The following is a 25,079-nucleotide window of genomic DNA, read 5'->3' on the forward strand; positions in this document are numbered from 1 at the left end:
ACCCATCAGTCTGACGTACATTTGCCTCTAGTAAAACGTATTACACACTGACCTGACTTACTTTTGCTTCAAGTTAAACGTGTTACACATCAATCTGACTTATATTAGCTTCAAGTAAAACGTGTTACACACTGACCTGACGTACATTTGCCTCCAGTGAAACGTATTGCACACTGACCTGACTTACTTTTGCTTCAAGTAAAACGTGTTACACATCAATCTGACTTACATTAGCTTCACGTAAAACGTGTTACACACTGACCTGACGTACATTTGCCTCCAGTGAAACGTATTGCACACTGACCCGACTTACTTTTGCTTCAAGTAAAACGTGTTACACATCGACCTTGATGGACTGGACCAGATGGATTGGTTAGTAAAACATGAATATTCCGAGACTAAATTCGCCGTCTCGATAAGGTGGACAACATGGAAATTTTCTAATGCTATCGAATGTACAGCCAGGCTAGATTTCATTAGATTCCGCGACACGAAAGGCTGATCGTTCGTTCATGTCCCCTCACACCCAAAATTCCAAATACATGTAATTGTCACACTTAGGTTTTGGTCACGGCTTGGACAATCAAGAAGGGACGGCATACATTGCAATCATGTAGGGATCTAACCCAGAACATCCGTGTTTAACCACTGGGCTAAATCCCAAAACTATCAAAAGGCACCAGTTCACCACAAGACCTATCTATGTGCCAAGTTTGGTTAAGATATCTCTCATGGTTCTAACCCAGAACATCCGTGTTTAACCACTGGGCTAAATCCCAAAACTATCAAAAGGCACCAGTTCACCACAAGACCTATCTATGTGCCAAGTTTGGTTAAGATATATTTCATGGTTTTTGATGTCTTCTCCGGAAACGAAACGTGACGGACGGACGAACGGATGGACGAGCGGAAGTACGGACGGACAGCACCCATTCCTATAACCCCCATTCCATTTCGCGGCGGGGATAATTAACCAGAAGTTGTTATCCATAAAGCTGTATGTTTTCTTATAAAACAATTACCGCCTAACTGAAACGATTGTTCACAGGGAAATGCTGCTCATTGAACGATTGAAGATTGAATGGTCGAACGATTGACAGATTGAATGTTTCACTGAAAAAGATAAATTTTCTTTTCAATGCAAACCCAGACGAGAATGAACAAGTCACCCCTGTCAGCCAAGTTGACATTATCAAGCGGGCCTACACCTGCGCCGTCAGCACCACCTACATAGGCAACAATAGCTTACATCGCATACAACGAGAAGGGGAGATAACCCAATGGCGATTCTACACGCGCGGTGCCGGAAGCACTGTTCTTCAGATATGGCGTCCGCGACCAGATGTTGGACCCCTTCAGTAAGCCAAACAAATTTAAACTTCACCCTAGGTCCGCCCACTGTAACTACTGTTAATGTTTACTGATACAATCCTGAACTACACTGTGCCAGAGAAAAATGGACACTTGGATGTCAAAATTCATGTCTTTACTGGTATAAAGTGAAAGTTTACGCACGTTTACCAACAGTATGCATTTTTACCAATGTTTATGCATGTTTACCAACGTTTATGTATTGTTACCTATGTGTTTATCAATTTTTACGAATGGTTACTCATCTATATCAATTTATTCGCGTTTTACCAATGTTTAAATATTTTACAAGGTATGATAAGGACTCTTTCTGGTCTCTTGGAAAAGCCAAATTTTAAAGTTACTTAATACCTTTAAATATTAAGTTGACTGTTATTAGACACGTTCAAATGACTGGCAAAAAAGTCTTGGTCATATTTTACACTTGCAATTTTGGACTTAAAGAGTAAATACGTTTTTGAACGTCGGGAAAATATCTATCTGTGAGAAAAAAACACGTGTCAAAATGATTTCTACAATCACAAAACTACTTCCTCCTAACCTCTATAGTCATTCTTATTGACACATTTTAACCAACGGCATGTTAACCTCATCTATTCGTTTAGTGCTACAGTAAAGTACGTTTATAACGAACACGCTTATAACGAACTGACGGATATAACGAACTGATTTTTTTTGTCCCGCCTATTTGCTATTGTTATACTGTATATATGCTTATTACAAACTACGGTTATAACAAACTAAAGTTAGTGGTCCCTTTGAGTTCGTTATAACCGTAGTTTACTGTATATGAACACACCTAAGGATCCCTTGGGCCTAAAATGGCCCTTGTCACACATTGAATTTTAATTCTTAAGTGTGGTAGTTTGAACAAATGTTTGCTTCATCAATGGTTTGTGTTGAGAAGTGTTAGCACCTACTCATTAAGAAATAACATTGACCAATAGCAAACGCGTATCACGTGATGGTTGGCCTCGCTTTGGTATAAGGCCAAATCAGGAAGTCGACACATGTCTGAGCGAATTGGTCTAGTTTCTGGTTTCTAATTTTTCTACAGATTTCAGTTTATTGGACAGAACATGGTCAACTACGGCCCTGACCGGGTAAATATCGTTGACATTCCTCGCGGAAGCAGAATCCAGGTGATTCCTGGTGACCTCATTGGTATCTGGTCGGGTCATGTTGCGTCACAAATCATGTGGAATTCGTGTGGACTTGAGGAGGGGTACCCGGAAGGAGAAAACAGCCTCGTTCTGGACAAACACATGACGACAGCGTCTTTCTTTGAAGTGGACACGGTCTATAACTGGAAAGATCTGACGTGCAGAACTTTTTCATTGACAGCTTACGTCAATAAGGTCAGAGTCTATGGACAGAACATTTGATATTCGATGTGTGTGTGTGTGCGTGTCTGTGTGTGCGTGCGTGCGTGTGTATATGTTGTGTGTGTGCGTGCATATGTATTTGTGTGTGCGAGAGAGTGTGTGTGTATATGTTTGTGTGTGTTTGTGTGTGCGTGCGTGCGTGCGTGCGTGTTTATATGTTGTGTGTGTGCGTGCGTGTGCATTTGTGTGTGAGAGAGAGAGAGAGAGAGAGAGAGAGAGAGAGAGTGTGTGTGTGTGTGTGTGTGTGTGTGTGTGTGTGTGTGTTTTGAGGGTGGGGATGGGGGTCAGGGGCATTAAGGGGGCATTTATCTTTGACATGAATTCTTGAATTTTTTTATTTTTTTTGTATAACCGGTCTGATTACAATCAATGTTCATTCATCTTTTTAATTCCCAACTGGATAGCTATGTTTTTAAGTAAACTACCGGGCAAAATAAAGTATACACTTTACTTTATAAAGTATACAGTATACAAAGTATCGGATTTGAGACAAAAAATAAAACGTTTATGGGCTGGGAACAGTCGTCTGGTGTCAAATACCCACTGATATATGATGCATGTAATATCGCCTATGATACCCGTATCCAATACGTCACCATCGAATAACTATTTCTTGTTTGTTTATATAAAAAAATTTAACCACCATCAAACATTGGTGTATATGTTCTCTTATGTTTTATTATATTTTTTTTATCATTTCTGTGTTGTTTTTGTCTGTTTTATAAGTAAATGTCTATCAGAGGCAAAGTTTCTTTCAAACACACTTTTGGCAACTGTACAATTAGTTGAAGCGCTTACCGTTAGAATGGGCCTTCAGCAACCCATGCTTGCCGAAAGGGGCGACTAACGTGATCCGGTGGTCAGGCTCGTTGACTTTGTTGGTGCATGTCATCGTATGCAAATTGCGAAGATCAATGCTCAGGATGTCAATCACCGGACTGTGTTGTCCAGACTCGATTATTTACAGACTCCCATGATACAGCTGGGGTACTGCCGAGGGAGGCGTTAAACAAAAAAAAACAAAACAACAAAAGCAAGTGAATATTTTTTTTCAGACGTACGAAGCACTATCACGCACGAATGAAATCCCAATCATATATGGCAAGCACGTCATTAGGGTAGCTGACCGAGCTTACACAGGGAACAACGCCTACTTCAGGATCCGTGTCAATGGCTCGCTGGTGCAGTGGCAGTTGTTTTCGCCAAATATCAGCAGGATTGGCCTTCAAGTGTGGCGAGCTGTCGGAGAAAACACGTACGTAATCTCATTTTTTGACCATTCAGGGGGAGGGGAGCAGTCGTCTTGGTCGCTTGTGCAGAGTTGCGTCCCTTATGCGTAACAGGAACCTGTGATAATGGAATTGAATCCTCGATTCACCCTTGCATCACTTTTGGCTTTCCTCCAAAATCAAACTGCACGATATGATATTACTGAAATACTCTTCAAAGAAGTATAACACTAAACTCACTTATTCCCTCTTGACCAGTCGTGGTCAGTGAATCGCAGTAACGAAATTGTAGAAATGAATCATGCCATCTAGATAGGCCATTCATATGTCACAGATTCATTCCGATTATGACCCCTGGTCCGTCAGCAGCATAAGTACAATAATCTTGAACGCGACGTTAAACCCCATTTTACCTTACCTCACCATACCTTACCTCACCTCACCTCACCTTACCTCACCTCACCATACCTCACCTCACCATACCTCGTCTCACCATACCTCACCTCGCCATACCTCACCTCGCAATACCTCGTCTCGCAATACCTCGTTTCACCATACCTTTTCCTCGCCAGACCTCACCTCAACATGCCATTCCTCACCTCACCATACCTCACCTCACCATACGTACCTCACCTCATCTGACCATACCTCACCTCACCATACGTACCTCACCTCATCTCAATATACCTCACCTCACCATACCTCTCCTCCCCATACGTACCTCACCTCATTTCAATATACCTCACCTCACCATACGTACCTCACCTCATCTCACCATACCTCACCTCACCATACCCCACCTTATTTCACCACACTGATCATGCTACTCTCAATGTTCCAGGTACACGTTCATTGGCCAGAACATGATCACTACAGTCAATAACATGTCACAAGTGGTGGACGTCCAACCGTCAGAGCAGATCAGTGTGACGGAGGGAGACCTCATAGGGGTGTCGTTGACAGATAAATATGGGGGGGCGTCCTACACTACGTGCCAGACTAGAAACAATCCCCAGGCGTTGCCGATGTCTTGGTTGAATAGCGAAAATATTGAGTTTCAAGCAGGAGCCAATGTGACTTTTAAGGCGATGAAGAGCTGCCGGATATTCCATTTTACAGCCGTTGTGAGGGCAGACACATGATTGCCTGGTTTATAACCAACAGGACACAAGGACGTATTGTAGATAGTAGTACCAAATTATTAAAGATTGTCATTTTACTTGTATATAGGAACATATAGTATGAATGTATGTATGTAAGTATGTGTGTGTGAGAGATGCATCTGTGGATGCAACGTAGATTCTGATGAGCCATTGGTACAACCAAGAGAGAGAGAGAGAGAGTTTACGCACGTTTACCAATGTTTATGCATGTTTATCAATGTTTATGTATTGTTACATATGTTTATCCATTTTTACGAATGGTTACTCATTTATATCAATTTATTCGCGTTTTACCAATGTTTAAATATTTTACAAGGTATGATAAGGACTCTTTCTGGTCTCTTGGAAAAGCCAAATTTTAAAGTTACATAATACCTTTAAATATTGGGTTGACTGTTATTAGACACGTTCAAATGACTGGCAAATAGTCTTTGTCATCTTTTACACTTGCAGTTTTGGACTTAAAGAGTAAATACGTTTTTGAACGTCGGGAAAATATCTAACTGTGAGAAAAACACGTGTCAAAATGACTTCTACAATCACAAAACTACTAGAGAGAGAGAGAGAGAGAGAGAGAGAGGGAGAGAGTGAGTAAAATTAACAATCGCGTACATCAGCCGTTTATTCTTTCATAGATGTTCACAGTTCCGTTTCTCATAACTGTTTTTCTTATTGTTTTCGTACATGCAGTACCGTTTCTCACCGTAGTACCGTTTCTGTATGTTTTTCTTATTCATACCATATGATAAAACATATATTTGTATGCTCGTGTTTGAGTATTCATAATGCATATTACTCAGGCTCAAAATTATCAATTTCTGTAGTTGCAACGTGGATTTGGATGAGCCATTGGTACAACCAGTAACTCTATATGGCAGTTCTATCAGGAGTTTGTATGAATGAAAACATTTACTTAACATTATAAATATATCCTTGTATTAAGTCGACACTCCTCAAATATAACTGCGTAAGGTGACATGGAATGGACTGCCAATGTTGCTAAACAACCACGTTTTCAGATTCTCCAAAGTTGTGTGTGCCGCGCAATAGACCACGCCAGGGTATCCACTCGTAGTTGCCAGAGCGCAGTCATGGGCACAACATGTGTATAATTTATCAAAAGGGTTGAATATTTATATAGGCACGACTTAATTGTGCCTAGTATTGATTTACAGTTGAAATTAATGCTGGCGTGCTGCACATTCATTTTCTCTGGGAATCCTTAACTTTTTACCAGGAGTATATATACCATTGGAAAGAAATAAGGCAACGAATACAGCAGGAATCGTGTGTTTGGCAGGAAAGTCTGCACGTATCCAGAGTGAGTGAGTGAGTATGGTGTAAGGCCGCTTTTAGCAATATTCCAGCAATATCACTGCGGGGGGCACCAGAAATGGGCTTCACACATTGTACCCATGTCGGGAATCGAACCCGGGTCTTCGGCGTGACGAGCGAACGCTTGAACCACTGGGCTACCCGACCGCCCCCACGTATCCAGAATATAACCGGAGAATGTCAGATTATGTAGAGATTTCGTTCTCTAACATTTCGCTGTGTTAGTTGTTTTGTATACTGGACGATTTTGTATGTAACAAAAACAACAACTATCAAGTAAGTCTGTTGTATGTATGCAGGTTTATCCGAGGGAGGGTTGGAGATGGGTGTGGCTTATGCTGTATCACATAGTGTAGGAACCACAAGCTGGGGTTGATATCACACCCTGCTGGGATGAGATATAATACGCTACAACGGGGTAGATATCACACACAACATCAGATCAGATATAACACGCTACAACCGGGTAGATATCAACCACTGCAGAAGATCAGATATAACACGCTACAACGGGATAGATATCACACAACAGCAGATCAGATATAACTCGCTACAACGGGGTAGATATCACCCACTGCAGAAGGTCAGATATAACACGCTACAAAGGGGTAGATATCACACACTGCAGAAGATCGAATGCGCTATAACGGGGTAGATATCATACACTTTAGAGATCAGATATAACACGCTACAACGGGGAAGGTATCACACACAACATCAGATCAGATATAAGACGTTACAATGGGGTAGATATCACCCACTGCAGAAGATCAGATATAACACGCTACAACGGGGTAGATATCACCCACTGCAGAAGGTCAGATATAACACGCTACAACGGGACAGATATCACACACTACAGAAGATCAAATGCGCTACAACGGGGTAGATATCATACACTTTGGAAGATCAGATATAACACGCTACAACGGGGTAGGTATCACACACTACAGAAGATCAAATGCGCTACAACGGGGTAGATATCATACACTTTGGAAGATCAGATATAACACGCTACAACGGGGTAGGTATCACACACTGCAGAAGAGCAAATGCGCTACAACGGGGTAGATATCACACACTTTGGAAGTTCAGATATAACACGTTACAACGGGGTAGGTATCACACACAACATCAGATCAGATATAACACGCTACAACGGGACAGATATCACACACTACAGCCGGGCAGTTCCAACATGGTGGACCGTCACATTGTAATACTATTCCTTCATATCCACGCATCATTCCAAGCATTATTAAATGTTCTGTTGTGATTGTTCTGTGTGTATTTTGTGTTTGTTCTTGTTCACAAGGTACATAGCTGTCAAAAATAAATTTCCATATTTTCACGCAAGTGCCTTGTGTGCGTCTTTTCCCTTATTTCTTACATTTGACGAAGCCCGTTATTGTGTGCCCAGACCGTGGTAACATTGTGTGTTTCGAGTGTGGTGAGACAAGATTCAGGAAGACGCTGGTTCGATGTATTTTTATTCCCTGACTCTGTACAGGCTTTCCACGTGGCGGTTTAAGTTATATTCAGGCCACATTGTAACGTGAAAGTTTCTGTACATTCATATTTTATAAATAAAACCGTCGTCGGAGCGCAGCTCAATCACTAGTAACAGACCAACGATTTAATCTAAAACTGGTTTTTGAAAACGAAACAATATTTCATTGCATGCACAAAGACACAATATACTAATCAAGCTATTGATCAAGCACACTCCGGACTAACCTCCAACTATACCTCTGATACCTGCACGGTTCCCCACCACAGCTCCCCAGCCCAGTTACCAAGCACAGTTCTCAAGCACGGTTCCCCAGCACGGTTCCCAAGCACAGCTCCCCAGCACAGTTACCAAGCACAGTTCTCAAGCACGGTTCCCCAGCACGGTTCCCCAGCACAGTTCCCCAGCACAGTTCCCCAGCACGGCTACCAATCACGGTTCCTCAGCACGGTTCCTAAGCACGGATACCCAGCACAGTTCCCCAGCACGGATACCCAGCACAGTTCCCCAGCACGGATACCCAGCGTGGATACCCAGCCCAGTTCCCCTACACGGTTCCCTAGCACGGTTCCCCAGCATGGTTCCCCAGCACGGATACCCAGCACGGTTCCCCAGCACGGTTCTCAGCAGTTCCCTAGCACGGTTCCCCAGCACAGTTCCCCAGCATGGTTCCCCAGCACGGATACCCAGCACGGTTCCCCAGCACGGTTCCCCAGCACGGTTCCCCAGCACAGATCCCCAGCACGGTTCCCCAGCACGGTTCTCAGCAGTTCCCTAGCACGGTTCCCCAGCACAGTTCCCCAGCATGGTTCCCCAGCACGGATACCCAGCATGGTTCCCCAGCACAGATACCCAGCACGGTTCCCCAGCACAGATCCCCAGCACGGTTCCCCAGCACGGATACCCAGCACGGTTCCCCAGCACGGATACCCAGCACGGTTCCCCAGCACAGATCCCCAGAACGGTTCCCCAGCACGGTTCCCCAGCACGGATACCCAGCACGGTTCCCCAGCACGGATACCCAGCACGGATATCCAGCACGGTTCACCAGCACGGTTCCTCAGCACGGTTCCCCAGCACAGATACCCAGCACAGTTACCCAGCACGGTTCCCCACCACGGATACCCAGCACGGTTCCCCAGCACAGATCCCCAGCACGGTTCCCCAGCACGGTTCTCAGCAGTTCCCTAGCACGGTTCCCCAGCACAGTTCCCCAGCACGGTTCCCCAGCACGGATACCCAGCATGGTTCCCCAGCACGGATACCCAGCACGGTTCCCCAGCACGGATCCCCAGCACGGTTCCCCAGCACGGATACCCAGCACGGTTCCCCAGCACGGATACCCAGCACGGTTCCCCAGCACGGATACCCAGCACGGTTCCCCAGCAAGGTTCTCAGCAGTTCCCTAGCACGATTCCCCAGCACGGATACCCAGCACGGTTCCCCAGCACGGATACCCAGCACGGTTTACCAGCACGGTTCCTCAGCACGGTTACCCAGATAACAAGGAGACCTTTTTATTTGACGATCGAGTACATAATTCTTTTCAGAGCGCTTCCTTTAGGGGATTAGAGCCTATATACCTCTGCCTGTGATAGTCTCTCTGAGACCTGTGATGAAGTCATCAGTCTTACAACGAGCCTTGCTGATCACCTCTGATTAAATCCAATGGTATCCGTTAACGCTGAGGCTGACGCCTGGCTATAGCATTAGAGCAAAGGAGACGCTAATCTTCTGGAACCCGCCTTTAATGAGAATTCGATCAAGCATAGTTTGGAGGAAGCTGTATAAATAACATAACTTTTAATTTTTTTTAGACCAAACACTAGTCTGATTGAAGTGAAATGTCAATATGAGATGGTGACCCATTGCACAAATCTGTTAGATTATATAATAGTAGGGGCGCACATGAAATAGATTTGAAATTATAACTCATCTTGACAAAGCATCTTCATTAGCTTCTTATAGAGGCTGTCGTTACATTTCTCGAATTCATCTACTTGAGTTCTTTTCCAATTGATGAAACGCTGCGGGAACATTAAATCGCAAAATAATGGTCTTTCGTCCTTTAATGACAAGTATATTTTATTAATTATAAGGTACAGTTTCATGTACTGCAATCTCATTAAAACCAGATCTAAGTTCTCGCTGCCGCTAAACAAACATCTGAGAACATCCCATTACGGGTCACGTCAAAACAAACTGTCGCGAACTTTGACCGACCACTGAAATGACCAACAAGAAGTCGACATCAGCCAATTAGAAAGCAGCTTTCTGGAGCTTTACGGCATTCGTTTCAACCTGGCGACTTCCATTTCAGACTACGCTTGAAGAATATGTTGACACAGTTCTCAATTAAACTTTTGAAAACTGAACAAACGAACATTCCGGAATGTCTAATATATGGTTGAGATTGCATGGCAGTGCTTCCCACGTGCTGTTCAACGCCTCCTCCGTTCAAACATCCCACGGAAGCGAGGGACAGACGATTATTCTGACGGAATCAGTCGTAAGGGTCGTAACTGTCGTTCGGAATACCCCGGGTTAACCTTTTCGAGGTTGCATGATTAGAAAACACATTCCGACTGTCACTTTCATGATCTGGTAAGCGACGCTTTGATTGGTCTGATGAAAGGTCGATCTGAGGTGACCCGTAATTGGATGTCCTCAGATCTTTGTTTAGCGATAGCGAGAACTAAGATCTGATTTTAATGAGATTGCATGTACTTGAGCTATACAATTTTGCAGTTGAAATTTAATTCCGTTTCTTTTAAAATGCATCGAATAATACGATAGGGTATTATTTTATTAATTTCGATTCTTGCCAAACAATAACTTACAAGATGTTTAAGAGTGTAATGAATCCTATGCACAGAGGGTCGACTTTATACGACATGAACACGATATTAGTATTGCGTGAAACTATAATACACCCCAAAGAAATAATCCGTGTGGTTACTTTGTGAAAGGACCGCCTCCGTGGTCTAGTGGTAGAGCGTCCGCCCGGAGAGCGGAAGGTCCGGGGTTCGATCCCCGGCCGCGTCATACCAAAAGACGTTAAAAGGTGTTACTTGTTGTTACCCTGTCTGGCGCTCGGCATTAAGGGGCTAATACAAGGACTGGTCGGCTCGGAGTCAGTATACTGTGTCTGAGTGGGGTATTCATGTTCAACTGCGGCATGGTACTTTAGTGAGCTTGCACTATACATCGGCATCAGTCCGGACTAGTACAAGCAGCCACACACACACACACACACACGTACATGCACGTCGCTATATAAGTGCAATAATCTTTGACGCGACGTTAAACCCCATTTCACCTCACCACCTCACTTTGTGAAAGTCACATTTGTGGCAGAGGCTACAAGGGAGACAATCCGACTGACTCAAATCACGGTGCGGAGGGGTGTGGATGGGACTGTGATGTGATATGTGTGGTATGAAACCGCATGGCGTAGTTTGGTGTGCCTTCCGCTGCTATCAGATTCTAGAAGACGTTATGCGTTGCGGTGTTTTGCGGCTGAAGACATTATCAGGATCGTAGGTTATTATATTCACAACTCGCCTGTACATGTACCCGTCATCAGAGGCATGTAAAGAGAAGCGTCCCTTTGTTGCTGGTTGCTGGGGGCTACGTTTGGATTGTTTTGTTTTTGTTTGTTTGTTTGGTGTGTAACTCATATATACGATCTGTCAATAATCGTGTCGCCGCAATTAGCAATATTCGGGTGATTTGGTTGACGCATGTCATTGTACCCCAACCGCTTAGGTGCTCATGATGTTAATCACTGGATTGTCTGGTCCAGACTCGATTATTTACAGACCGCCGTCATTTAGCTGGAATATTGCTGAGTGCAGCGTTAAACAACAAACAAACAAACAAAGCACACGACGCCAGTTGTAATTGTGTGAAGCGGAAACGTCACTCCTCCAGAAGTGTATCATTTGATGAGAAGTGTATCATTGATACACGGCAAATAACACCATTGGCATCCCTCTCCAGGACATCGGAAGTATTTATGAGCAGCAAATAGTTAATAAAGCAAATAAAATATTAGGTTTATGTTTTACATTGGTAGTATTCTTCCGTGACGGACGTGATGCAGGTCTTGAAAGCTTATGACTTTGGCGAAATCCACAAGCACCGGCATGGCGCAACAAAAGTGGAAGCTTAATCAGGTGTAAACGTGTAATGTCTCAGTCGACTAAACTACCCGTGCCCCTAGCTATGAATGAGAATGGCATTAAATTAAGTCATGGTAGTAATCAGTTGCCTGGTTGAAAGTTTTCACCATCAACGTGAACTGTCGTCTCCGTGTGTTACCATGTATAAGATATACTGAAAAAAAAAAAAAAAAAAAATGTATTAGATATACTGTAACCTGGATGAATACGGTATGAGATGTCAAACTTGTCTACTAACTCGATTTGTTGTACTTGTTGAGATTATCATTATAGCCATGTTGGTCTCCATGCCAACAACTCTGTCACACGATAAGGGGGCACGGGTGGCCCAGTCGTCTTAGGCGCCTCGATTCGCTGTGCAGAGTTGCGTCCCTTGAGCACGCCAGAATCCTATGATTGTGGATTCGAATCCCGGTTCGCCTCCATTATGTTTTTAGGTTTGTCAGCAGCATACCCGTGCTCGTGGGTTTCACCGAAGTGGCAAACCTGCATCACTCGGGGCTTTCCTCCCACATGAAGCTGGCACGCCGCGATATAACTGGATTTCTGTTAAAAGCGGCGTTAAACCCAACTCACTCACTCACTCACTCACTGTCACACGATAAAGAGAAATGCGTCAAAACAAACATGGAGTGACAAAAAATGCAGACCTACACTAACAAATTATATTTTTGTTTGTTACACTCAGCAATATTCCAGCTATATGTCGATATATACATACACACTGTAACCAAGGGGTGTTCGCGAAACATGTCAGGCTTGAGGGTGTCCTGAGACCGTCCAAGTTATATATGTTTTCAAATAATTTTGTGACCTTACAGATTATCCAGACAAGCCACAACTCAACTGGTTAGTTCATTGAAACGCCGGAATTCCGTACATATATACAATTTGTACATGTCAAGCATATTTCAAACATATTGAATTCATTTGCACTGATGAAATCGTCATTTGAAAATTATCATATACAGCTTAATGACTATATATATATGGCCCAGTCGTCTAAGACGCCGCGATTCGCTGTCTCCTGGGCACACCAGAAACCTATGATTGTGAGTTCGAATCCCGGTTCGCCCCGATTATGTTTCTAGGTTTGTCAGCACCATACCCGTGCTCGCAGGTTTCACCGAAGTGGCAAACGTCTGAGACCTGCATCACTTCGGGCTTTCCTCCCACATTAAGCTGACAGGCCGTGATATAACTGGAATAATGTTAAAAGCGGCGTTAAACCCAACTCACTCACTCACTCACTTATCTCAGTCACTGTTTGTTATTCTAGCAGATAAAAAAATCATATTAAAATATAAATAGATTTCAACATTGAAAAACAGTTTTCTCAACATACGACACGAATTCTATTTTCGCATCTGAACAAACAACGTCGTAAACATTTAGACCAAGAACTCTTAAATCTTCTTTTCATATTACACTCTTCAAAAACACCTTGCGACTAATCAACATGTCCGGACACGTGATAAGAAGTCAGTTACCTTGAACTACAAAACTTCAGACCAACAAACAATTCCCAGCATGCACCTCCTGCCATCTCAGAACTTTTAACTTCCGTAATACAGTACTAAGCACAGACAAGACGCTGAACAAATTTTAACAGTGTACCTCAGGTTAATAGGAAAAGCGACGGCTAAACAGTATTAATCTTGATTTGATAATCTCGGATGATAGCCAGTGGATCTGGAGATTTCAATTGCCTCTGGGCCCACCATCATTATTACCGCAGTGGATGGTCAGCTGGTTCAAGTTACTGCTCCAGATAATTATTTAAAGTTGTATTCCAGCTATGTGTTCCCAACTGTTTTCGTGCTGTTTGGCAAACTGACGACCATTATATTTTTGGTGGCGTTTCTTTTGTCCCCGGTTCATATTCTCCGTCCGCGTGACACCATAAGACGTAAAAAGATGTCCTGGTGCACTTCCATCGAACTTCAACACAACACAAAACACAGTATTGCATAACATATGACCATATTTCAACAAAAGATATCATCAGCATCGCACAACATACCACGGCACTTCAACACAACACAAAACACAGTATTGCATAACATATGACCATATTTCAACAACAGACATCATCAGCATCGCACAACATACCACGGCACTTCAACCCAACGCAAGACACAGTATCGCATGCGACCGCACTTCAACACAACAAATTACATCGTATAACTAAAGTCTGCATTCTGGTCCCCGGTGCCTGATGGTCGACACGCTTTTTCTGAAATGATTTGATTTAGTCGGGTCACCTAAGCAAGAAATGTGTGACTTTCTCAAAGATTGCAATGAAAATATATTAATTTAGACGCGGCTAAGACAATACAAAAGGGCATGACATATATTTACAATTCGAAACAGCTTATCAAATACCCATACGAAGACAGATATATACTAAACGGCATATAAAAAGATGCTTCAGTTTGTACAGATTCGAGGAAGTGTCATCCTGGAAGCGTCTTCCACGTAGGACAGATTTCATTTGCCGGAACAGGAAATAGTCACTAGGGGCTAAGTCTGGGCTGTAGGGTGGGTGATTTAACTGCTCGTATCCACATTCACATATGGCGACCTGTTCTTTCGAACCGGAGAGTTGAAATGAAATCTGCCCTACGTGGAAGATGCTTCCAGGATGACGAGACATAAAGGCTGCCACAAAAGCATGGTTAGAGGGCCAATCTGCGGATTTCTATAAAAAGTGGTATTAAAAGCTTGGAAGACAAATGGAATAAGTGTATTGAGGTAAATGGAGATTATATTGAAAAATAAAAGTGCAAAAGATATTCTGCAAGTTGGTCTGATATTGAAGTTGCAAAACCTATTTATCATCCCTCGTATGCTTGCATTACTTGATACATTTGTGAGCCATAATTGTTCTTCGTATTTGCATATAGTTTCATTAACAGGATTTCTTCATTTCGACTTTGGAGGGAAAGTACCATATTGAGCATATGTACAATACTAGGCCCCCAAATTGTACATCAGGTGTTGATTTACGTTCTCCACAGATTGTCTTTGAATTGACAGGGCTTGCAATGGACGCACACAAAAATATTTTGCAAAGTTCATACAGTTTAGGTTGCATAAAAGACCAAGAAATAAAAAAATGCATTTATCAATACATTCAGTAATTGTCCGAAGTCCAAGATTCGCAATAGTGGATTCTGACGGAGATCTTTTATCAAGACTATGTACAATGCATGCAATATATCTTTGTGTGCATTCCAACGGATCGGCATGTTTGCCCTTGATGTCACAGATTAATTCACATCCAAAAGGCTGGGTGTGAGAGTCATTCTGAGCCATATTTTTGTCAAATTGGACGAAGATCATAACTATGTAATCCAATATCCAATCTAATCTTAGGGATATTTTGTCTTGCTTTCTGACAGTTAATCAAATAAGTACCTTGAAATATCCGACACTGGGCATGTTTTTGCATTGTGGACATTCTTGTAGTCTGCAGAATATCATGTTGAAGAGCGTAGTAACTGTGCCCATTACAGTTCACGCAAGCGTACAACAGTAAATTCTTTACTTCAAATACCGTGCCTTATGATTCATAAAAATATACGTGTAATTAAACGATGACGTAGTCAAAGACGATTATTTTTACGATTTAATATTCCAGCTGCAGTTCTTCAAATGAAATAGAACTGAAGAAGTAGAGGAATTCGAGATTGTAAATGGCAGCCTTAATGAGAAGCTAATGTTTTTCCAAAAACTTATTTTAGTTTCTAATATTGACATTTTATATGTCTCAGAATTACAATTTGAATTGGACTAGTGCTCAGTACGATCACGTATCTTTGTTCTGCCCCGACCCGAGACTGTTTCACTGTGTTCTGCTGGTGATGTTTGCCTGTTGGTCTACCTAAGTTGTTCCTCCCCCCTCTCTCTCTCTCTCTCTCTCTCTCTCTCTCTCTCTCTCTCTCTCGCTCTCTCTCTCGCTCTCTCTCGCTCTCTCTCTCTCTCTCTCTCTCTCTCTCTCTCTCACACACACACACACATTTGCCCCCGACCGATTAGAAATATACCGTGGAGATTTCCTCGAGCCAATCAATATATTCGAGCCAATTTAACATGTTCGAGTCAACTAATCATTAGTAGTAGTACACGCATAGGTAATTCATATGGACATTGTTGTACGTATTTCCACAAACTCATCAATTAACAAATCTGCTAGAGAGTTCGAACTAAAAAAGGTTGACATTGCTCTTTAAAATCATCTTGTTTGTTTACAAGTAATGCGGCTAAGCATAACTTACAGAGATTCATAGGAGAAACAGGGCTTTGAATGAAACAGTAACCCATCAATGGATTAGTTCATACTTTTTACTCATCTGAGGTAAGTAATGCAAATTTTGTTTACTCATTATTTACAGCCAGTGTATTGTCTTCAAGCTGGTATTGCGCAAACATGTTACTTAAATCATTCGATTGTAGGTTACCCCCAAACCATGGGACAGGTTAATTCTGGGTTTTATGAACTTCCTACCTTCCATCTGATAGAGGGATACTCATAATCACTAAGATTTTATGCTCATATGTAACTGCAGTACTCAGTAAGGTCCAAAAGAAACGCCACAACAACTTACTAGGATCTCGTGGTAACTGTGCAGTACGAGGTTAGTACGTTCTAATGTCAATGAGTAATTTCCTTAAATTAAAAGGGGTGATAGTACTAGGTGTCAACCTCCTCAGAGCGAGGATGTTTAACTGTAACTGTAGATGTTGCAGATAGAACTCTGTTTTCTGGATAATTTCACTAATTGCCCTGACAACTATGAACACCCCAAATACGTAGACACGTAATGCTCTAATTGTAACATCTTGTCCTGTAAAGTTCTCATTATGTTAAGGAATTTCACATTATGTAAGTCAACTGCCAGATCCTGTGTCTATTATCCGAGCTATTCAATATAGAGAGACTTTCTTCTGCAAGCTTTGGATAAGGCTTTCTGATTCTTAAAAAAACATTTCAACATTTTTATGTATTTCTTCGAAATCCTCTTCAGATACTGTGCCAAATATAAAAAATAATGCTTTTTCTACAAAGGGGGATACGAAACGCTTTGATCTCTCCTAACTCCCCTAATGTCTTGAAACATTTCTTTTAGTTTTATCTGCAACACGACACCATTGTTTAGTCCATTAAATAACACAAATATATCTTTCTTAGTAGGAAGAGTCATCTCTTTCTTTCCTATACCTCTTAGCTATCTTATCAAGGCGTGTCACGCTGTCATCGTCACTGGCTGCTTTCTGGGGATACAACAAAGGTCGCTCTCCTAATGGTTCTGATTTGGGAATTTCCCATACATCGATTTTTGCCAACCTTAAATTCCCTCTATGTGCATGGATAGTAGTGGCGTCTAAGTGACTGCTTATTACAAAAGTAAGATGAGGCTTTTGTTCGACTACCCTATAGGAACCCACTTACTTTGGAGCTTGCTTCAAAGCTGATGAGGCTGGTAGTAGTCTTGGTCTCCAACTTTAATTGTCATAGGCCTTCTGCCTATGCTTTGATCTCTTTAGGATCTAGCGAATTAGAGATCTAGGACAGGGCCCTGACAGATCTATTTCTATTTTTGCAAATGGATATGGGGGAATGTTTGTTTCTTAAATAGGCGTTTTCTGTTTCTACATGACTCGCCCTTGACAAGGGACACACTGGTTGACAGAGATGCTTGTACATAGAATCATATGTCTTATCAATGCCCATGTGCCCATTGGCGTCATGATATTGTTTAATGACTAAGTTCTGTAGTTGCTTTGGTACCCACGCGGGTGATGGGATCATCAGTGTGGTCAGATATGAAGCACACCACATCTTCCATGATAATCATCCTGTTTTGCTCTACGTTGCCTGCCTGTCCTGTTTGGATGGCTCTCTTTGCTTCTATAAGTGTGACATCCGTTGCTTTTTCAGTTACCATGTTGCAACTAGACATAACTACTTTGGTTTGTACAGGGGATTCCTGTTCTGTAACGTCACAACTAGTAAATGTCTTAGGGTCAAACTTATTTGAATTCAAAGCATTAATCTGCAAATTGTTCTCACTGAAGTCAACTTTGTCCTTCTGACTGAGGTCAAAGCCAGTAACTGTCATGTCTTCATGTCTAGATTTGTCACTTGGCAGTCTAGACAGTACGTCAGCATAAATATTCTCAGTACCTGTGATATACTCAATCTTGCAATTGTAACCACTAATCCCGATTGCCCACATTTGAATTCTTCTGCTCTGCATTGGTGATTCTAACAAATACTTGAGGGGTTTGTGGTCAGTCCGAATAACTAAATCTGCATTGCGCAAGTAATAGTCTAATTTCTATAGGGCAAAATTGATAGCATAAGCCTCCTTCTCAATAGTAGATCCCCTAACCTGGGAACCACTCGAATCACTGGATAGGACACAGATAGGTTTCTCATTGCAAATACCTGGGAGAAATTATGTACCATCTTCACATGCCTGAGTTAGACAGTCACCTACACTAGCGTCCGTGTACAACACGTATGGTTTGTTGTCATGATATGCCAGTAATAGGACAACAGTTAGACTGCTAGAAAGTCAATACTTCCTGGCATTCTGTGAACCATTTGAACTTAGCATACTTCTTTGTCAATGTTTTTATGGGTTCAGCTACCTTTAAGAAATTCGGTATGAACCTTCTGTAATAGCTGCACATTCCCATAAAACTTCTGACTTCCCTGAAAGCTGAAGGAGGGGACATCTGCCTTATTGTCTTTACTTTACCCATGTCTTGTTTTACCCCATCCTTGCTGATACTAAAACCCAAGTAATTTGTCTCTTCCTTCTTTACTCAATTTCAACTTAAGGCTTCTCTCAATTCTACTAGTACTATGCCACAGTGTTTCATGTGCTCTGTGGTGAGAATATAAGAATGTCATCAAGATATGCAATAGCAAAAGCTTCACGGTCTTGAAGTATAATATTCCTGAGCTGCATGAGTAAGGAAGTTGCGTTACTCAAACCAAATAACATTACTGAGAAATTGAAGAAACCTCGATGACGTGAGAATGCTGTTTTTTCACTATCATTTTCATCAATAAGGACCTGCCAATAATCTGGTTTAAAATCCAATGAGCTGAAGTATGATGCATTACTAATTATGCCAAAATATCATCAAATACTGGCAGAAGATGGGAGATTTGTTTCGTGACCTTGTTCCATTGTCTAATATACACCGAACCGTTTGGATCCATCCTTTTTGTCCTCAATAGGAAAACTCTATTGTCACCTAGATCTCTTGATAACCCCGAAGCCAACATATGTCATCAACTGCTTTGTCAATAATCTTCTTCTTGTTTAAGGGAGTCCTATAGGGCTGGAGTTGGATTGGGGCATGGTCGCCTGTGTCTAGTTTCATTTCAACTGTCTGTATGACCTAACTCCATGTCGGTTTTTGCGAAGAGGTTTCTGTTCCTACTGAGTAATTTGGTAATTTCCTCCCTGTGTTCAAAACGCGCATCAATATGTGCCTCCCGTATTCTGTTATCTCCTTCGGTCATTTTGAGGTTCATTCTATCTGTCATGTATTTTAATAACACTGCTGTAGCTTCAGGTTCTTACGTCCCTGTGATACATCCTTTCCTGAGAAGGAATATTTTATTTGTCTTATTTACCAATATGAACAGTATTTCACCTTTCTTGTTCAACCTGGCTGGTGAGTTTCCTACCATCAACCCGGGCTCTGAGTTAATGTTATGTCCCTCTTCACCCTGGATCTCATACAACGTTGTCGGTCAAAATAGTTTTTCTTTGTCTTAATCTTTATCACATCTACTGTTTGGGGCTTTAGGATTGACCTGTTGCTTAGTCTGAGGATTGATGCTATTTGTATGTCTTCTTCTAAGGGGACATAACCGTCACCTACTTTTAGTCTTCCTAGGTCAAAGTAGAGTCTCACTCCATTGTCGGCCAACCAGTCTCATCTGAGAATTCTGTTTCTGTTGCTGTCACCAACGATATATAATTTATGCTTTATGAGCTGTTTCCCTATCCTAAATGGTATTGTCGCACATCCTTTCACAGCAAGCGGACTTCCATGACCTGATTGAAGGAAATTTTCTCTGAAGTTGACTTGGAAGCACCTTTCAAAGTTTCAAACACTCTTAGGTGGATTAAGGATACTTCTGCCCCCGAATCAACTAAAGCGCTATACCTACGTCTGCCTACTGATACAACACATGAGTTTGGGTTCCCCTCCAATTGATCATCATACTATCCTATCAGGGCATTCATATCTATAATGTCCAGGGTGCCTTAGTACAAAGCGATCTTAGCGATAAGGTGATCGTAACTCCCATATCTTAACATAGACTTACAGGGGTAGTGCTTAGGTTGTTTTGTACAACAGCACCATTGTCGGTTGCAATACCAGCATACGACTTTTTAATGGTGTTTGTTGTTAGTACTAACCGCATTGACCATTAGACATTCTTTGCTCTGTGCCCAGCTAGGCCATATTTATAACATTTTCGTTGTGACATGTAATGGTCAATTTCCATTGGGTCATGAGTAGCCCTATCTGGTCTGTCAACCCGTTCGTGAGTCCCCATCATAATCCCTAACCTTAAGTCCAACCTTTTCCTAAGGTTGTGTTCCTTCATCGCTATTTTGACTTCTTCCACAAAACTCTTGGGGTTATCCCTCATTATTTTCATTTTCAAATACCCATGTGTCAGTCCTACACAGAAACCCACCTACTGGTGCTCTATTGCCGCATTTGAAGTTTGGCCATGGCCTACATATGCTTCCTCTGCTAATGCTAACAACCTCTCTGCAAATATCTGAACGCTTTCCTCATTACTTTGTCTCAGTTTTTGCAATAGTGCAAAGGCATTCTGTGAGTCAGTGACTCGTGAGGTAAGTTCTATTTTAACAACAGGCCAGGTACTACTTTGGTTATCTTGCAGAGTCTTTGTAAAGAAATCACTAACAAGGCCACAGCTACTTTACAAAGCCACTAATGTTATTTTGTCTTTGGGAATACCCGCAAAACTAACATGCTTGTCAAGGGACTTTATCCATTCTTTAAACCATTTTGGGTCTCCTTCAAATTGTTTAACATGCAGAGATAAACGAAGTAATTTCCTGGGACAGCTGACCTATTTCTGTCTTCACAGTCACTGAAAGTGGCCTGATACCAGCAATTATCGTTTCATGCAAATGACCTAATTGCATAGCTAGATGCCTCCTGACATGTTAAATGATAACTACTTTTCTTGTCTACTTAATACCTAATTATTTTCTATTCAAGACTTCCAAGACCTACTGCAATCAAAACCTACTTCTCGTTATCTAATATTTCACATGTTATGAATACAGCATCCTCCAACTTTTGCTTGATCATATTCAATTGTAGGCAAGTTCCAGAGGATTGCCATTTCCTTTGCTCTAATGCCACAGCGAGGTGTCAACCTGGCCCAGGTTTGCTCAGAGTTTTCAGAAACTGCTAGATTTAATCAGAGGGGACAAGCATGGCTTGTTGTAAGATTGATGACTGTATTACAGATCTCAGAGAGACTATCACAGACAGAGGCATGGGCTCTAATCCCCTAAAGGAAGCGCTTTGAAAAGAATTATTCACTCGAATGTCAAAGGAAATTCGAGCTCTTCCCTGTTATCTGAATGAAAGTTTATGAGCCAATTATCTGAAATAAACATCGTTTATGGGTCATTTATCTTAAAACTATCTATTATAACAGTCAGATCGATTTTATGTTTCTTCCCTTTCTAATGTTTGGCCATTTTGTTCGACGAGTGTGTTGTCATTTTAGAGGATAGCCTAAACCGAAGTCTGTGATATCACGATCTGTGGAATTAGATAGCAGCACAGGTGATTTGAAATGAGACTCTGGGTATGTAACCTATAATCAATCACCAGAGACTGAGTGGGTGATATCATTCCTGCTGGGGAAGCGTTCAGGTTAAAGAGGTATCGGACGTCCTCTAGCTCCCGAGTGTGGTGGTCTACCTATTGTTGCTGGAGATCAATAGCCTGATTTTTATATTTATATTTTGGTTTTAAAACTCGTTTTAAAGTAAATCGTTGATCTTTTACTAGTTATTGCATTGTGGTTAGACGACGTCTTATAAACTATAATGTACAGAAATGTTCAATTTACAATATGGCCTAAATATAACTTTAACTCTCATGGTGCTTGGTCGACAACCAGCTTGCATACTACTCAGTGACGTAAATTAAGCTGACGTCGCGGTTATAACCACTTCAGGTGTACGAAAAATAAATATAATATAAACTAAAGAAAACCGTATGCACTGATAAAAAAGTGTTACAGCGGTCCCATGTCTTCACAGTGTGTTACCAAATCGTGCATCATTGATGTATGATAGCAATCAGATTTAAAAATAATGATATCAATATGCATAAAATATTTTGTTCTATAAATAACACAACAAAACCATAGCGATATTATGTCAAAAGCATTAACTGAACTGGAGCTCAGTCAGCACGTAAATAATACTTCTACATGGTTTTAGTTTTTAAATATAATTTCATTTAAATCTTCAAGAAAAACAAACTTTCTTCGCATAGCACACAACTACTGATAGGTATCTGAAACATCTGATCTTTGGAAAAAAAATAAATCTGCTTTTTTTCGGCACAAATAAACATGTCAAACACGGTAGAGGTCATGTTGTTGCACATTCATTTCCTACCCCAGTCTTTAATAAACCGATTTACTTTTCATAAAATTATTCAGCCACAGATTACATTTTACAGCCTCTGTCAGGAATGAATTATGGTTAAATAGACCATGAAATAAAACAACAGTTCTTTCAATTTGCAACAACATAAAAAACTCGATTAACTTTCCGTTGCCCCTCAGTTTATGTCATACGAATATTTTTAGAATCAACAAACAAACTTTCATTATCACCAACAAACATTCAGTTGTTTGATTTCTTTTGTGTTTTAGAGCAAATGTCTTCTCCCGTATAATAAAACCATATCTATTAAATACTCCTTTATATACCCTCTGTTTGCATTACAAAAGTCAACCTTTTCTGAAATATCTTACCTGATGATCATTAGACAAGAGGGAGCGGAAGATCGGTGGTTCGATCCCCGACCGCGTCATACCAAAACTCATTACAAGAAGATAGTTGTTGTTGCCCTGCCAGACGCTCGGCATATAAACTTTAGGGAATAAAACAATGACTGGTCAAATTAGCAACAACTTTCCAAAATATGTTAGCTTCTATTACCATTAATCAAGACAGGTAAACCTCGGTCACAGGAACTGGCATGTACCGCTCTCATTCAAATGCATGTTATTATCAAAGGCTACAAGAGACAGAATCCCTCTGTGTTATTCATTAGAACCCATTGGAGGACACACATTAGCTGGGTAGTTGCAATAAGGAGGTCTGGGAGATCTCAGCGCATGGTGTAAGGCACATCGATTGGCGTTATCAGGAACAACAGGCTAGAACTGCTGTGTCATCTATTCCCCACGGACTTGAAGTGATATATCCTGGCACACTTTCAGATTGCACACTGAGGCAGATAGGAGAGCATGATGCTGACTCAGCTCATTACCTCTCTTAGCACCACATTCCGCCATCCCCACTCCAACAAACCTCATCGACGCATGCTGCAAGATTCACGCTAACTCCTGTAAAGTAGATAAATTGGCTGTCATTGATTGTTAACGCTTACTGCACTAGAGACCATCATCATTCCTTAGCCTGCGAGATGGTAGAACAGCTGTTAAGGTTCATTAAGACATCCTGTCAGTCTGTTGACCTGAGATATATATATATATATATATATATATGCGACTTTCCCGAGATCAACACTACTTCAGAATATCAACTAGACCTGTAATGCATGTGGACATGAAATATTCTATGGCTAACAATACAACGTGGAATCACATATCACTACGACTTCATTTTATTGAATGGCTTCTCTTCAACGATTCCCATCAACGTCCTCGTTATGGCGTTGTCATTGTACATTAATTACCCTTGTGTAAATATATCAGCATATATATTTATCATCAAAACTGGCTCCCACAGGAGATATCGCTTGGATGAGATCAAGCGATATCTACACTGTAGATATCGCTGCAATGAAATTGCATCACAATGCTTTGCAGACCATTGTGACGTCACTGGTTACCATGACGTCACAATCAAATGACATCACTAAAGGCTCTGCTACTGAAGCTGTTAGCAGTACTTTTTTACACTGAAGACACTGCTAATTTCTGTCTACAAACTGAAAAAGTTTGAAGAATGATGTTGGATGATAAATAAAATCTCACCCTCGTGTCTTTTGATTTCAAATATATCAACACTCGTTGATAAAAGTGGCAAAAATTCTCGGCAAGCTTCGTAAATGTTTCTACTTTTATCAACTCGTGTTGATATATTTGATATATCAGATGAGATTCTCTCTATATATATAATAGCTCAGTACGCTTTCCCAGGGCAAGAATTAGCCCTGAAACCACGTTAAAATAATAAAGAAGTAACGGTTGTTATCAATAAAAAGTTTCATGTCTTCATATTCTTCCAGCTTCAAAATGCCCGTCAAAAACTTTTTAATACATGTGGTTTTCTAACAATACAACCATCATGTACAATAGGGCTCCGTGTGTCATGATAAATAAACCTATTGATTCCAAACAGAAATAAACCACCTCATATTCGTAATTTCTTTCAATAAGAAACCACGGTATGTTCCAACTGTGAATCGGCGTGGCACTAATGCATTTACCATGTAATTACTAAAGGAAACGAAGTTTAGTTAATTATTGTCTACCATGATATTGGTTGTTTCAAAATTAGTATATATCGTAATTCTTGTTTGAAATAATTTATTTCCCTAAT

General features: G+C 41.3%; 2 protein-coding genes across 5 annotated transcripts in view; both read left to right on the top strand.

The window, feature by feature from the left end:
* LOC124145972 overlaps positions 1 to 5,911 on the top strand; it is a 53,534-nt gene extending 47,623 nt beyond the window's left edge. For all 4 annotated transcript variants that reach the window (XM_048390528.1, XM_048390530.1, XM_048390527.1 and 1 more), the window contains exons 26-29: positions 1,151 to 1,358; positions 2,429 to 2,729; positions 3,812 to 4,011; positions 4,827 to 5,911. In XM_048390528.1, coding sequence (XP_048246485.1) covers positions 1,151 to 1,358; positions 2,429 to 2,729; positions 3,812 to 4,011; positions 4,827 to 5,127 — 1,010 coding nt within the window. In that variant the 3' untranslated portion in view covers positions 5,128 to 5,911. The remainder of the gene's footprint in view (positions 1 to 1,150; positions 1,359 to 2,428; positions 2,730 to 3,811; positions 4,012 to 4,826) is intronic.
* A 1,313-nt stretch (positions 5,912 to 7,224) lies between these two features.
* On the top strand, positions 7,225 to 9,184 carry LOC125377326 (variant surface antigen E-like). Its single transcript, XM_048390355.1, has 2 exons — positions 7,225 to 7,229; positions 8,263 to 9,184. Exons 1-2 carry the CDS (start codon positions 7,225 to 7,227, stop codon positions 9,182 to 9,184), a joined length of 927 nt encoding a protein of 308 aa, XP_048246312.1.
* The last annotated feature ends 15,895 nt before the right edge of the window (positions 9,185 to 25,079 follow it).

Source organism: Haliotis rufescens, unplaced genomic scaffold (assembly GCF_023055435.1).
Source record: "Haliotis rufescens isolate VD_foot unplaced genomic scaffold, xgHalRufe1.0.p SCAF_9, whole genome shotgun sequence".
In the NCBI taxonomy this organism is placed as follows: Eukaryota; Metazoa; Mollusca; class Gastropoda; order Lepetellida; family Haliotidae; genus Haliotis; species Haliotis rufescens.